Source organism: Triturus cristatus, chromosome 4_2 (assembly GCF_964204655.1).
Source record: "Triturus cristatus chromosome 4_2, aTriCri1.1, whole genome shotgun sequence".
Taxonomy (NCBI): domain Eukaryota; kingdom Metazoa; phylum Chordata; class Amphibia; order Caudata; family Salamandridae; genus Triturus; species Triturus cristatus.
In genome coordinates this window covers 654,810,199-654,825,332 of record NC_140586.1, presented here as the reverse complement: position 1 = coordinate 654,825,332, position 15,134 = coordinate 654,810,199, and the positions used below count along the sequence as shown (strand labels likewise).

Below are 15,134 nucleotides of genomic sequence, written 5' to 3'. Positions count from 1 at the left end.
ATCTCTTTCCTCCTTCTCCTTTCGTAATGCCCCAGTGGGACCTGAATCTTGTCCTCACTTATCGTATGTGTGCTCCATTCGAGCCACTACATAATGGTCCTCTTTGTCTCCTTACTTGAAGACTGCTTTCTTGCTTGCTGTCACCTCTCCTCGTAGAGAGAATGAGCTTCAGGCCTTATCTTTCAGACCTCCCTTTCGTGCTGTCCATCCGGACAAAGTAGTCCTCCGTATTAGGCCCTCTTTTCTGCCGAAAGTGGTTACCTCTTTCCACATAGGTCAGACCATCACATTGCCCACCTTCTTCCGGCCTCCGCACCCTTCCAAAGAGGAGGAGAGACTCCACCGTCTGGACCCAAAACGTGTGCTGTCTTTCTACCTTGTCCGCACTAAAGATTTCCGGGTGGATGATCAACTCTTCGTGGGTTATGTGGGCAGTGCACAAACGTACCCTCTCTCGATGGGTCGTCCGATGCATTAAGATCTTTTATTCTTTGGCTAAAAAGGAACCATCAGTAGGGCTGCGCACGCACTCTACCAGGGCGACAGCAGCTACTACTGCTTTGGGACGTGGAGTTCCTTTGGTTGACATCTGCCAGGCAGCCACGTGGGCATCCCTGCACACGTTTACTAAGCATTATTGCCTGGACAGGCAAATTCGGAGAGATGGCTTTTTCGGCCGTTGTGTTCTCCAGGACTTCCTGGTGTGAACTTCATTCGCAGACCCACCTCCGGGGTTGGTATTGCTGGGGTATCTATTCTAAGGTAAGGAATCTATAACTAATGGTCTCTTTCAAATGAACAAGTTACTTACCTTCGGTAACGATGTATCTGTAAGAGACATACATTAGTTATAGATTCCTTACCGCCCCACCCATACTCCCCGTTCTGCGAACTGACTTCTAGGGATAGAGACTCCCTTCCAGGGCCCTAGTTTTGTGTACCAGTGGTCAGTGTCTTGTATGGCTCTGCACTTCTGGCATGGAAAGTCGTGTCAGAACAGGCGTCAGTGCGCAGGGCCGGCATCTAAGTAGACACCGGGACGTCATTACGGCAACCACGACACCGATGACGAACGTGGAGTCGACCGATTACACCTACCGACTCGCAGGGGTACTGCTACGAAAAAATTTCTCTGGATCCAGTCTGACGCCTGGCGGTAAATCTAAGGTAAGGACTCTATAACTAATGTATGTCTCTTATAGATACAGCATTACCGAAGGTAAGTAACTTGTTCATTATAAAGAGTTGAGTTATTTTTAAAGAATTAGGGAGAAATTTCAGTATTGTAGTGTAATCTAAAGTCCTTGTGTTGCATTTATGCCAGGTGGCTGCCAGAACATGTGATGTTTAGGTCTGACGTTCAGACTATTTTACCTGCCTCATGAATTAAAAATAAAAATACCTACATACCTACATAACCACATACACACGGGAGTTTAAGTTTCCCCTCTTCATCCACTGGTCTGTTTAGATGTAATTCACATTTTGCTACGGCTCATCACAGAATGCATAATGGCCGTGGGATAGCTCACTTCTTTCGCTGCCTGATAAGTAGTTTGCTTGAACACCAGATCTTGTTGTACCTAGGCTGCTGCCCAACTTATTTGTTTTTATATTTTTTACGTGCGCTAATTTTTTTCCATTTTACATAGTTTACAAAAGAATGAATTTATTAAAAAAATTAAATTAGATTAAACAAAAAACATGGAATAAAAATATGACCTATTAGCTAATGCTTGTGTACGTTGTTACACCTATCGCCATTACAAAATTCATCGAGAAAAACATAGTTACTTTAAAAAAATGTAAATACAGTTAACTCCATGTATGTGCAAATATAGAATTGTTTCATTTCAATTGGGGAATAGTCAACTCTTGGTCTTCTTGAGAAGTGTATTTAATAACGTCCCTTTTCTATTTTGCACACATTCGTGGATGGTCAATAATTGACTTTTATGTGTCATTTGAGTCTGAGCAGTTAAGATAGAATATACGAGTCTGCCAAAGGATGGCAAAGCAAAAGCAACACGTTGAATTGTTTATTGCTGTTATTCATTTGCCGTGTTTCTTCGTGTATGTGTTTGTGGGAGAGAGATCACAATTTAGATAACAATTTTTATTTGTTATTGTGTTGTTATTTTACTTTCTTCCAGTGCCAACATTGTCGATCCCAGGTGGATTGCCCTGAACACCTCTCGTGGCTATGAGAGCCCGCAGCATAAACTGTTCATGCGTGCAACAGGTGCGGCAACTCTTTCCCACTTCACAGAATGCTTCTGATTGCTTTGTGTTTTATTAGTCATGCATTTTGGGACTCGTTTATACTTTTTTTTTTTTTTTTTTTAACTTTATTTTTCAGTGTACATGTTATAGTGACAAAAAAAAACACAAACTGGCATCAGATCATTGTATGCAGGCAAATCTATGACATCATTAATGGCACATAGGACAACAGGTAGCATCAGGGAGGGAAAGTTACAATGGGGAAAGAAAGAATAATTTGCAAACATAGCACCGTGAGGTAGGAACCAGGCATGACACTGAGTCTCACTGCGGACATTACTGGGACCGACCCTCTCGCTCCCCGTCGGGCCCAGACCCAATGGCTAGATCTAACCCACTCTCCTCACTGTCAGTTGTATCCTGTGGGGAGGGCTCCCCTTCTGCTAACCCAGAAGTACACATAACCCGCCAAGCCATTAGGTCGTCTTGTAGCTTCTCATCCCTTCGAATGAGTTGCATGTGAGCTTCCTCGGCTAGGGACCACTCACGGACATCTTTAAGCCAGATAGGTACTTCCGGGGCCTTCTGCCCCATCCAAGTTATTGCCACCCTGCGTCTGGCATCTACCAGCATTAATTGTAGGAGCTTATACAGGAGTTTATTTTTCTTGGGTTTCCGCACTAATGCAAGTAAACAATACAAGGGTTCGGGCACCTGTGGCTGCAACTATCCGTCCCACCACCCCCACCAAAATCTGCCTGACCAGTGGACAGTCCCAGACCAAGTGTAAAAAGCCCGCTTTCTCGGCGGCTCATCTAGGGCATTTATCTCCCCTGTCCCCAGAGATACGTTTCAGTGATACCGGGTTTAGGTAGGTGCGGTGTAAAAAGTTGAAGTGCGTCAGCTTAAACCTGGCGTTGCATGAGACTGTGATTGTGAGGGAGCCTATGCGTGCCCATTGTTTCTCCTCCAGCTGGGTGGCGAGATCTGTCTCCCAGGCAGCCCGAGACGGCAGTACCGGGGGGGGGGTGGAATCCTGTTCCATGGCTTTGTACAGGAGAGAGATCAATTTACGACCCTTACTGCATGAAAGTAGGATATCCAGGGTGTGTCAGTGGCGGAATGTCCGGGTACTGGGGCCAGGTGACTTTCACCACATCCTGAAGTCCCCCAGAAGTGTAGGAATTGTCCCCGTCCAAGGCCAAAGGTCTCTTCTGCCTGCTCGTAAGTAAGAAAGGTCTTGTTGGGGTAAAGGTCGGCCAGGACTTCGCACCCACCCTCCCTCCAAGATTGAAAGGACATATATTGCCCCATGTCGATGAAGGGGGCCAGTATCCAGATCGGGAGCTCCCTCTGAAAGGGTGCCCTGCTCGTTTACACTTGATATGCTATGTAACACTATATCATTTTATCGAGTAAGTTTTTAATATTGTTATCCTAATGGTATCTTATGAATTATGTAGTGAATATTTGCTAGCTGTGTTTTCTAACTACGAAATATAATTGATTACTTACTCAGTGCCAAGATAACCTCTCCGATGGTGTGCTCTTTGCAAGTCGTGTTATTCATTTTTTTATTTTTTTAAGTTTAAATAGCTTTTGAAGCAAATAGGTATATGGTACACAATATAACAATAGTCATATAAGAAAATAGCAGGAAAAAGTTGCGAACAGAATATACAATATTGAGAGATAAGCAACATTAAGATAACTGTTACTGATAAATGAATAAATTCAAAAGTTAAGGGCAATAATAAAAAGTTATACCTTAAAACAAAATAGCATTTTATAGTTTTCAAAAGAAAAGGGAAAGAAAAAGGAAAAAGAAAAGAAAGAGAAAAAGAAAAAAACAGAAGAAGAGAGATAAAAAGAAAAATGAAAGAAAGAAAGAAGGAAGAAGATAGGAAGAAAGAGAATAAAGTAATATCCTTAACTAATGTGATATTTAAAATTACCTCAGTATAATCATCAAATCATTCGTTATCATGGAAGCAAGGTTAAAAAACAAACATTGACTTATGAGAAGTACATAAGAAAAAGATAGAAATAAATATAATACTCATGGTGGTTGCTAAACAAAGGAACAGTCCTTATTCCGAAGAGCAGTTGTGGATAAGTAGTTAGTGAGAGGGGACCAAAAGGCTTCCTTTCGGATAAGTTACTGAGACGTGCAGACAAAAGCTCTGTCCAGTCTGTTATGATAACAAAGAAAATTCCACCAAGCAATAAAAAAAACGTTGGTGGCATTTTTCCAATTAGAAGTGATAACCTGAAAGGCAATAGCAATTAACAAATTTACAAACTTGCCCACTCTACGAGAACCAAACCAATTAGCAGAATTACTCCCCAGGAATATGGAAAAAATATCAAAGGGAAATTTAATAGAACAGATCGAGGAGATTGACTCCCATACTTTAATACAAAAGTGTGAGATTTTGGGACAAAGAAAAAAGGAGTGCATTAAAGAGCCAGGGATATGTTGACAGGACCAGCAATTGGGGGGTATATCTAAGCTATACTTGGAGAGAGACAAGGGAGTTAAACATAATCTTTGATAAAAGTAATAAAGGGTCTGAGAGGTGCTTGTATTACAGGAGATATGATGTAAAAGTGCCCAAATGGAGTCTCATGTGCGAATAGATAGGGTCTGTTGCAACTCTGATTCCCATAAGAGTTCGACATTGCTTTTAGGACGGTTAGGAGTGGAAAAATTGAGATATTTGTAAATGTGAGAGGCTCGAGTTGAGGGAGACGTGGGTAAAGGTTGTGGCACTGGGTTTGAAGAAGAGGTGGAAGAATCACAGAGGAGAGAGAATTGATTGGTTAAAAGCAACCGCAGAGAGTCATACCTAAGTAGTGAAGAAGCAGGTAAGTCGAACTTAGCTTGAACCTCGCGAGAAGAAAGAAAAAGCGTACCATTTATTAAGTGTTCAACCAGGAAAATCCCTTTTTCAGTCCATTTTTTCCAAAAAATAGTACGATTTGATAAATTTGTTATGCCAAAGAGGTGAGTCTAAGAAAATCTGCAGAGGAGTATGAGACTTACGCTTAATTGGATGATAGGTAGAAATAAAGTTGGAAATTGTCAGATAATTAAAGGAACGAGGAGAGTGAGTAAAATTAGCTAGCAAAGAAAATGGAAAAGGGTGGATCAAAGACTCCTCCAATTGCTGCCAGACTGGAGTGGAAAGTCCCTCATAGGAAGAAAGATATGGCAGCATTTGACGAATTAAAAAGGAGGAGTGATATTGTCGGAAATTGGGAAAATGAACTCCTCCCTTATTCATTTATTTTAACAGTACCTCTGGAAGCATGTTCCTCTCTAACTATTGAGAGGCTTTTCTCTTTAATGCAAGTGATGGGTGGGGGCTTTTGAGAAGGGTAGTTGGGCAGGGGTTTTCAAAACACACACACACACACACACACATATATATATATTTAATCATATTGGATTGAATGGACTGCCTGCAGCCCACTTGGGATATATATTTTACGAACTACCAGCCCCAGAATGCTTTAGTGCTGCATTACTCACCTGAGTGTGTTCGTGTCACTGTAATAAAGGAGGGACAAACGATGATGTTCGTATAGCTGGCAGTCATTCAATTGCAGAAAGCCTTGGAGAAGGGATGTTGTCCTGAAACGCGTCAGGCTCTGCTGATGCTGGGAGCATTGGTTTCTTTCCTAAACAGTGAGTGCGTCCTGCCTTTGGGTATTTGTGGAACTGAAGATATATATATATATATATATATATATATATATATATATATATATATATATATATATATATATATATATATATATAAATTCACTGAAAAAACCATAGGTTTCACACATGTTATAGTTAGCGGAAATTTTACTGATAAAAAACCAGTGAAATTCCCCCGTTATAGTTAGTGCAGGCAACTATAACTCACGCGACCGCAATCCTCTGCTGATGCTAATACTGTATTTAGACACTTATTTGGCCATGTCTTCTTCCATACATTTTTAGCTATACATATATTACAAATATTTTTTTTTCATAAAGACACATATGTCATCAGCAGAAGATTGCGGTCGCGTGAGTTATAGTTGCCTGCACTAACTATAACGGGGGAATTTCACTGGTTTTTTATCAGTAAAATTTCCGCTAACTATAACATGTGTGAAACCTATGGTTTTTTCAGTGAATTTGCAAGGTTTTTTAAATGCTAATTCCTAACTATAACGTGTGTGAAGCCTATGGTTTTTTCAGTGAATTTGTACGGTTTTTTAAATGCTAAGTTACTTTACGCCATTCGTGGCGTGCACGCCCACTTAACGCAGTTCGTTCCGTGCGCGCACGGAACGAACTGCGTTAAGTTTTTGTTTTATAAGCCATGCACAAATGGTGCCCTTCCCGGGCACCATTTGCACACGGGGTGGAGAGAGTGTGGATAATTTTTTCTTTTATTATTTTTGTTAAAAATATTGTGGTTTTTCATACTATTAATAAACCCTGCGCATTTGGTGGCCTGCGGCGACCAAAAGCACAGGGGGTGGGGAGAGTGTGGATAGTGTTTTTTTTAATTTTTTACCGTACGCGTACGGTAAGCGTAATCGGCGAAATTAGCGAAAAAATAAAAATTGCATTTTTGGCCTTGGGGGTCTTTGGGGACTCCCTCAACATGGCTATGTGTGTGGGAGCTGTCTAAACAGCCCCTTTACATGTTTATTGGTTTTATTTAAGAACCTAACTCTCAGTGCGAGAGAGAAAATGGCAGCCGCCGCTTCCTGGTTTCGGCCGATTCGAATGTTTACTAAGATCTAAGAGCCAATCAGAATCGCGCTCGCGCACGCCACCGTACGCGTACGGTAAGCTTACGGTAAGCGTACCGTAAGCTGGCTCAGATATATATATTGATTTAAAGGCTATTTTCTCAGAATCTACTGAACAGATTTACACCAAACCTACAAAAGGCACTTCCTTGACCTGAGGACTACCTCTCTGCCAAATTTCAAGTAATTCTGTTCAGCCGTTCGGGCTGTAGCCCTGTCTAAAGGTCCTATGGAAAAATGCATGGGAAAAACGCGTTTTGGGACCCCCCTTTTATCTCAGCCCCCGCTTGACGAATCCTCCCGAGACTTTCAGGGTAGGAGCGGAGCGTAGCGCCCCACCTATTTTGAGAAATTCGCGAGGATTCGTCGACCGGCGCCAAAGTTATTCAAAATAGAATGTTGCGGATTTCCTATGGAAAAGGGGTCCTAACTATAACTACCTACTGGCGACCGCCAGTAGGTAATATATATATATATATATATATATATATATATATATATATATATATATATATATATATATATACACACACACACATATGAGGAACAGTACGGTTAATTTATGTAGAGTAATCATGTTTCACTTCATGTAGTTACAAAAAATAGACATTCTACAAATTGCGATAAAACATTTGGTGACACAAATGTCAAGTCTAGAAGACACCTCATAAGGAGTGTTGCATAAAACATTTTCCCTTAAGTTACCGTTCAATTTCCTTACTTTCTTGTACCTTCCATTTACCTGGATGTTGGCTGTAGAAGGGTTTTAAATGTTTGAAACCAGAGTTTTAACTTGAGGTGGGATGACTTTTATAATTTCCAAAATGACAATCATCCATTAATTGGACCTGACAGGCCCAAAGGGTCTGATAAAGTTTGAAATAAAGCATGGGGAAAATACAGGGAAAACATCTCAGTATGATAACCGGATACACAAAAACACGGTGCAAAATCTGGTTTGTCATTTGGTATCCAGTATATAGCATATGATTTGGTAGAGCAAAATCTTCTTCTCCATTTCATCTCCATTTATTGAACAAGATGAGTAAAGTCTTGCCCACAGCAAACAATGGTTGGAAAATACATTTTCTAGAACGGGGCTGGCAGTGAGTAGAGCAGAGCAGAGCAGAGCAGAGTAGAGGAGCTGATTGACTGGTTCACTCATGGATAATTAAATACTCGACTTTGTCCAAAATTCAGTCTCCACCTCTGGATGCCAGAGCGTTCAATGTTAAGAATACTAAAAGGAATTATGCCCCACCCTGGAAAATACAATAGGCAAATTACAAGCCTCCAATGTTTCTCAGTGCTCCAGCAGGGTGTTCCTTGACTTGTGCCCCAAAACAATTGGTTTCCCCCTGTGTGGGGGCGACTAGGCACTACCCAGTGCTATGCTCTACTGCAAGGTAGGATTTCTTTCAAATGGCTTTTGCTAAGCCAATCCATGTAGTGTTCTGGGGCATGATGAAGAAACATCAGTTATTTGGTTGCTACTGATTGTAAAATGTAGCTTTATGGAGGACGGTTTGCTTTGGTTGGGGACTATAATGGTCTTCACCCCTAATTAATGGCTAGGTTTGAGGTGGCACCCTAGTTGATTGGCTTTCAGCTAGTTTGTATCAGAAAACATGATTGTTCCCCTGAATAGGATGTCACCTGTACTATTGTGTGATGCCACTGGTGCCAACAGCAGCACTGCGCATTTCTGGCATGACCAGCCCAATCCTTGCCTGCTTTAGTCTACTGAAACGATGATGACTGGGTCTGCAATTGACAAGCTTAATTTTGGGTGACGGTACTGTGGCTCCGAGGACTCTCCAGGACAAATGGAATGGATCCTACCCTATCCTAGAGTGTAAAGGGAAAGTCACCTATCTAGTGGACCATGGCAGTTGCAGGAACTTCAAGAAAGTCACCCATCTTAACTGCTTTAAATCATATCATGACAGGACTGTGACCATGTTCATGGTCACAGATGAGGATTCGGAAGCAGAGAGTGAATCTCTCCCTGACTTCCTCTCTAACAAAGCTAAAAATGGGTCAGTTGAAGGAGTGGTCTTTTCAGACACCCTCACTGCCCAACAGCAAGTCCTACATAAGTAAGCTAAGCTCTGCTCTTTGACCCCTGGTCCGTCCAACTGGTGTACACATTATGTGGACACTGGGGACAGTCTGTCTGTCAAAAACAAAATTTACAGTGAGTCTGATCATGTCGAAGAGTGCATCAAAGCTGAAGTAAGCAAGATGTTGGAAGTGGGAGTCATTAAACCCTCTGAGAGCCCTTGGGCCAGCCCAGTTGTCTTAGTCCCCAAACCTCACACCCAGGGTGTAAAGAAAGAGTTGAGGTTTGTGTAGACTATTGGGGCATCAATGCTGTAACAAAGACTGATGCACACCCAATTCCTAGGGCTGATGAACTCATTGACAGGTTAGTGGCAGCCACATATCTCAGTACTTTTGATCTGACTTCAGGGTACTGGCAGATAGGTCTGAACCCTAGAGCAAAAGAGAAAAACGCATTCTCAACCCCAGATGGTCATTATCAGGTTTCCGTTATGCACTTTGGACTAAAGAATGCCCCTGCCTCCTTCGAAAGGTTTGTGAATAAATTCCTTTCTGGGTTAGAATCCTTTTGTGCAGCTTATCTTGATGATATTGCTTTCTTTAGCTCCACCTGGCAGGATCACCTGATCCACCTTGGCAAGGTCCTTGAGGCTCTGAGAAGTGCAGGTCTCACTATCCAGGCATGGCTCAGTTGTATACTTGGGCCACCTTGTCGGTGGTGGTCAAGTTCAACCCCTACAACTCAAGACCCAGACACTTCTGGCTGGGTAGCTCCAACCACCCAGACCCAAGTCAGGGTATTCCTTGGCTTCACTGGGTATTACAGGAGGTTTGTGAAGGGACATGGGGCATTTGTCACCCCCCTCATAAAATTGACCTCCTAGATGCCAAAGAAAGTTAACTGTCAAAATGCTTTTGACACTCTGAAGGAAGCAATGTGCTCACCACCCATTTTAGATGCTCCAGATTACACCAAGCAGTTCATAGTGCAGACAGATGCCTCTAAGCATGGGATAGGAGCGGTCCTATCCCTAACAAATGATGATGGACTTCACCAACCTGTTGCTTTCATTAGCAGGCGTTTACTCACCAGAGAGCAGCGTTGGAGTGCCATTGAAAGGGAAGTCTTTGCTGTGGTTTGGTTCCTCAAGAAGCTGAGGCTGTACTTGTTTGGTTCTCACTTCCTTGTTTAACCTGACCACAGGCCTCTGAGATGGCTAATGCAAATGAAAGGTGAAACCCCCAAACTGTTGATGTGGTCCATATATCTACAGGGAATGGATTTCACAGTGGAACACAGACCTGGGACTGACCGTGCCAGTGCAGATGGCCCTTCCAGGCTCTTCAACATTGAAGCTGAGGACTCTTGGAAAAGGTTAGTTTCATCCTCTTTCTATTTTTTGTGGGGGGAGGGTATGTAAGTAAGTGTTCTTTTTTGACTTGGACACCCCCACTATTTGCCTAGACCATGATGTGATTTTGACTGAAAGTGCACTGGGTTCCTGCTAACCAGGTCCCTAGTGCCAGAGCTCTATCCCAAAACTTCCCAATTGGCAAAACGTTTAGCACCCTCTGTAAGTCCCTAGTAAATGGTACCCTGGTCCCTAGGGCGGGGGGGGGGTACTAAAGAGGGTCCTTAAGGGCTGCAGCATGAATTGTGCCACCCTAAGGGACCCGCCACCAAACACATGCAAGTCTGCCATTTTAGGCTGTGTGTCTTGGTGCAGACAAAAGTGAAAACGTGACATGTCACACATCCCTGTGTACCATGTCGCCCGCCACTGCATGTAATATTTGTAAGTTAGCACTACAGCAGGCCTGACAGCCCTAAGGCAAGGTTCTGAATATTACACGTTAGGGAATACCTGCATGAGCAGATATGCCGCTGTGCTGGTCGGTCCTATTATGGCCAGTACAAGTGACCTGGGAAACCATTTTAAAACATGTGCCGGACACTTGTGAAAATGAGTTACCCAGCTACATGAAAATGTTTCGTATCAAACATCTCGTATTGGTAAACCCACACTGATGCCAGTGTTGGATTTACAAATACATGCAGGCAGAAGGCACCTTAGAGGTGCCCCCTGAAAACCTACAATCCTCTGGTGTCCTTGCTGCAAGCCTGCCACTTGAGATGCTGTTCTGACCTCCTAGGGTGAGAGCCTTTTCTCTCAGGAGACCTAGAAGACCCCCTTCCACAAGATGACCTGCTGATTGGCCTCCTTGAGCTGGCGAACTTCAAAGAAACTGCCATCTTTGGAATGTGAATCTGCCTCCACGCACAGGAGAGGAAGCCACCCTCCTACTCAGAGCCACCTTGGCACCTGGACAGACAGGAAAATTAACTAGTCAGGTAGGCGTGCCACCTCCAGGCTAGTGAGTTATGGGGTAGGGGGTGCACTTCTCAATTTATCAAATTTGTCTTTGTTATCAACCGGTGCTGCAGCAAGCAAGAGCTGTCAACAGTTGCTAAGACGAACATAGTTTAATTGTAAATATCTCTTCAATGACTCTAACCACGCAACAAATCAAGATTCTAAATAAAGGATTATCATTTGTACCTACCAGTACCACTAACACCATGGAAGTTGAAGTCTCTCTATTCAGATTCATGCGCTCTCTATGCTTGCGACATTTTTTTACTAATGTGGTTATGACCGAACATCAACAGACCACTGAAAATGGGAGATTTAAGCCCAAAAGTACGTTCCAAGCACCGACATCTCATAAAATGTTAGACACATTTGAAATAATGGTTAAAAGATCTTTGAACCTGAAGAAATGCAGTTACCAAAACCTGACCAAACATGACAGAGCTACTATTAAAGCAATAGCAAACAATCCTGAAATAACCATCCAGCCAGCTGACAAAAATGGGGCCATAGTATTAATGGATACTACATTTTATCAACAGAAAGTAAACTCACATGTCATGGATCCTGAAATATATTTACCTCTACCAACCGATCCGACTTTGGAACTCTCCGAGTTATTGGAAACATTTTTACAACATGCAGTAGACATGCAATGGATTGATGGACCGACCAAACTGTACCTTACATCTGCAAATCCCCGGAGACCACGTCTATATATGATACCGAAGATACACAAAAACCTTGAAGACCCACCATTTAGACCTATTGTTTCAGGTTGTGGATCTTTATTTGATCCAATTGGCAGATATCTCAACCATTTTTTTGCAATAATTCGTACAAAATTGGACATCGTATGTTAAAGACACCACGGACTTTCTATCCAAACTAGAAGATATACGTCCTGAGATACAAGCATCTTGGCTTTTGTGCACCATCGATGTGGTAGCCCTTTATACTTCCATACCACATGCAGCCGGAATAGAAGCAGTTGAGTGGGCACTTTTGCAACTAGAAGACATTGACACAGAAAAGGTTTTTTTATTACAACTTTTACATTACTGTTTGCACCACAGCTACATTAAATGGGACGACACATACTACGCACAACTCTCAGGTACATCTATGGGTTTTTCTGGGGCACCTGTATATGCTAACATTTTCATGGCCTCTTTTGAATATCAGCATATCATGAGCAACTCGCAATGGTGGGCCAAATATAAGATTATATTGTCGCTTTATAGATGACATTTTTCTTATCTGGATGGATTCAAGTGAAACATTGGAAAGCATGATTCTCACGATGAATTCTTTTGACCCCAGAATTCAATTCACCCATAAAATACATGACAAAAAAAATTGAATATCTGGATGTGATGATCACTAAACATCCTGTTGATGCACGCCTAGAAACTTGCATCTATACTAAACCCACGGATCGCAATAATACCCTGGATCACACAAGCTTTCACCCAAGGAGTCTCATCAGGAACCTACCGTACTCTCAGTTCATAAGGATCAAACGCATATGCTCTGACCCTCAAGTGTGTCTGGACATAACAGAAGAGTATAGATAAAGATACATGCAAAGAGGATACCCAGACACCATCCTTCAAGATTGTATACAAAGAGCAGCCACCAAACAACGCAGTGATCTGTTCACCAAGCACAAGATTGCTAAGAGCAACACCATTGTATTTGTATCTAAATATACACTAGCTCCTCAGAAATTAAAAGGATCATCAATAAGAGATGGGAGTTATTGGCCAATGAGGCGGACTTTAATAATATATTCAAAGAACCTCCTCTACATGCTTATACAAGAGGGAAAAACCTGAGAGAATTATTATCTCAAACTCAGGTTAACGACACTCCTACAACACCCAAGGGTACCCTCAAATGTTTCAACTGTACACACTGTAATAACGTGATTCCCGGTAACTTCATTACTCATCCTACTACTGGAAAAGTAATTCCATTGAAACATACGAGTGATTGAAATACCAGCAATGTGATATATGGAATAAAATGATCTACATTGGCAAAACAGACCGGAAAATTAAAATCAGACTGACAGAACACAAAAGTCGAATAAGAACTAAGAATCTGAACTCATCATTGGCAGCTCATTGGACAGAGGCCAATCACTCAATCGCCCAACTGAGGTTTCAAATTATAGAGAAAGTTAAAATCCAACCGGGAGTAGATAACAATAACAAATTACTTCAGCGAGAGGTTTTCTGGATTAAGACCCTGAACACTATGGTACCAAAAGGAATGAATGACAGACTAGATATATCATGCTTTATATAGTCATAGATTTATGGTGATCCAAACACAACAAAAATATACAGATTACCGAGTGTTTTCAATAACATGGGGATTGCCTTATATGACCTATCATCATTTGAACAGGAGTCCACCACCATTCTTTCACATCACCCTCTCATCACTTTTCTTTATGCCAGTATCATATGCCACTAGAGCTTTGAGTTATGACTAGCATAGGTGTTAACATTTCGATTACCTGAGTCAACTATTATATTCCATTTACATTAACATCAGGATCTTAGCGCATAGCACATTAGAAACATCAACAGCATTATTCTTTCTTGTCAATGGATTAGTAATATCGACATCTTCGTAAACACATGGTGTTTCGTTATACATGATCGTCATTGTTGGCATTTGAATGACTCTTTTGGTATGTCATGATTAACCCACAGGTATGGTAATAGTGTTACCATGAGTCTATCTGATAGAGGTGCCGCATCGTCATCTTGAATGTTTAGCTCGTTCCTTTGTGACATGTGATAACGCAACATCTTCCAGTTTTATGCGAAGTATCGTTTTAAGAATGTCATCATCATTGACGATTATTTTCAAATGAATGTCTCGCACCTCACCATTCTTATTCCTCTAATTGTTCAAAACATCATTTCGTTTTCGCGTATATCGTAACATAGGAATATTCCAATATGGCGCTCACGCATCAGATATTGAGAGTTGAGCTTTGCCTCATTAGTCCGTCTTCACTGTTTACTATGCATGCTTAGATTGCGCGGTTTAAATCGCGAGCACACGGGGATACGATTCATCAGCATTATGGAAGCTACTCTTTGAACGTGATTATACCATTTGCAGGTACGAAGCATCCTTAACTATACCGGTTCCCATTTAGAACCACACGCGTCTCTTCCGATTTACCGAGTCAGGGCAACAACCTAATCTCTATCCCTGTTGTTTTCTTGTGCAGACATTCAACATAATGGGTGCTATTGAGGTAAGACTGCTCACTCGTGGGTGAGTGTCCCATATGCATTACAGTTACACTGTTGAGCTCTCAGTAGAATGATTTTTACGCCAGATCCCTTTTGGTTCTTTGTTTCAGAAAACGTGCACGCTAAACCTCTAAGAGGTAAGCCATGTTTATGAGCGTCTTTAATGGTATTGGCTCATCATTTCACTTTTTGTGCGAGATTAGGCTGTAATTATATCATGATTGCCGTTTGGTATTTCAGATTACTCCGTTAGGACCATCGGTTCATGCAAGACATATATTGCCCACTGAAGGTAGGATCTATTATCATATTCAGGATATACCACATCACTCCACATCACAACAACCTGACAATAACCATATAAATCATGTGACTTTAACAACCTGTAATTCAT

General features: G+C 41.8%; 1 protein-coding gene across 1 annotated transcript in view; it reads left to right on the top strand.

The window, feature by feature from the left end:
* ALG6 (ALG6 alpha-1,3-glucosyltransferase) overlaps positions 1-15,134 on the top strand; it is a 302,197-nt gene that overhangs the window by 152,334 nt on the left and 134,729 nt on the right. Inside the window, exon 4 of the mRNA XM_085602411.1 lies at positions 2,154-2,242. Coding sequence (XP_085458537.1) covers positions 2,154-2,242 — 89 coding nt within the window. The remainder of the gene's footprint in view (positions 1-2,153; positions 2,243-15,134) is intronic.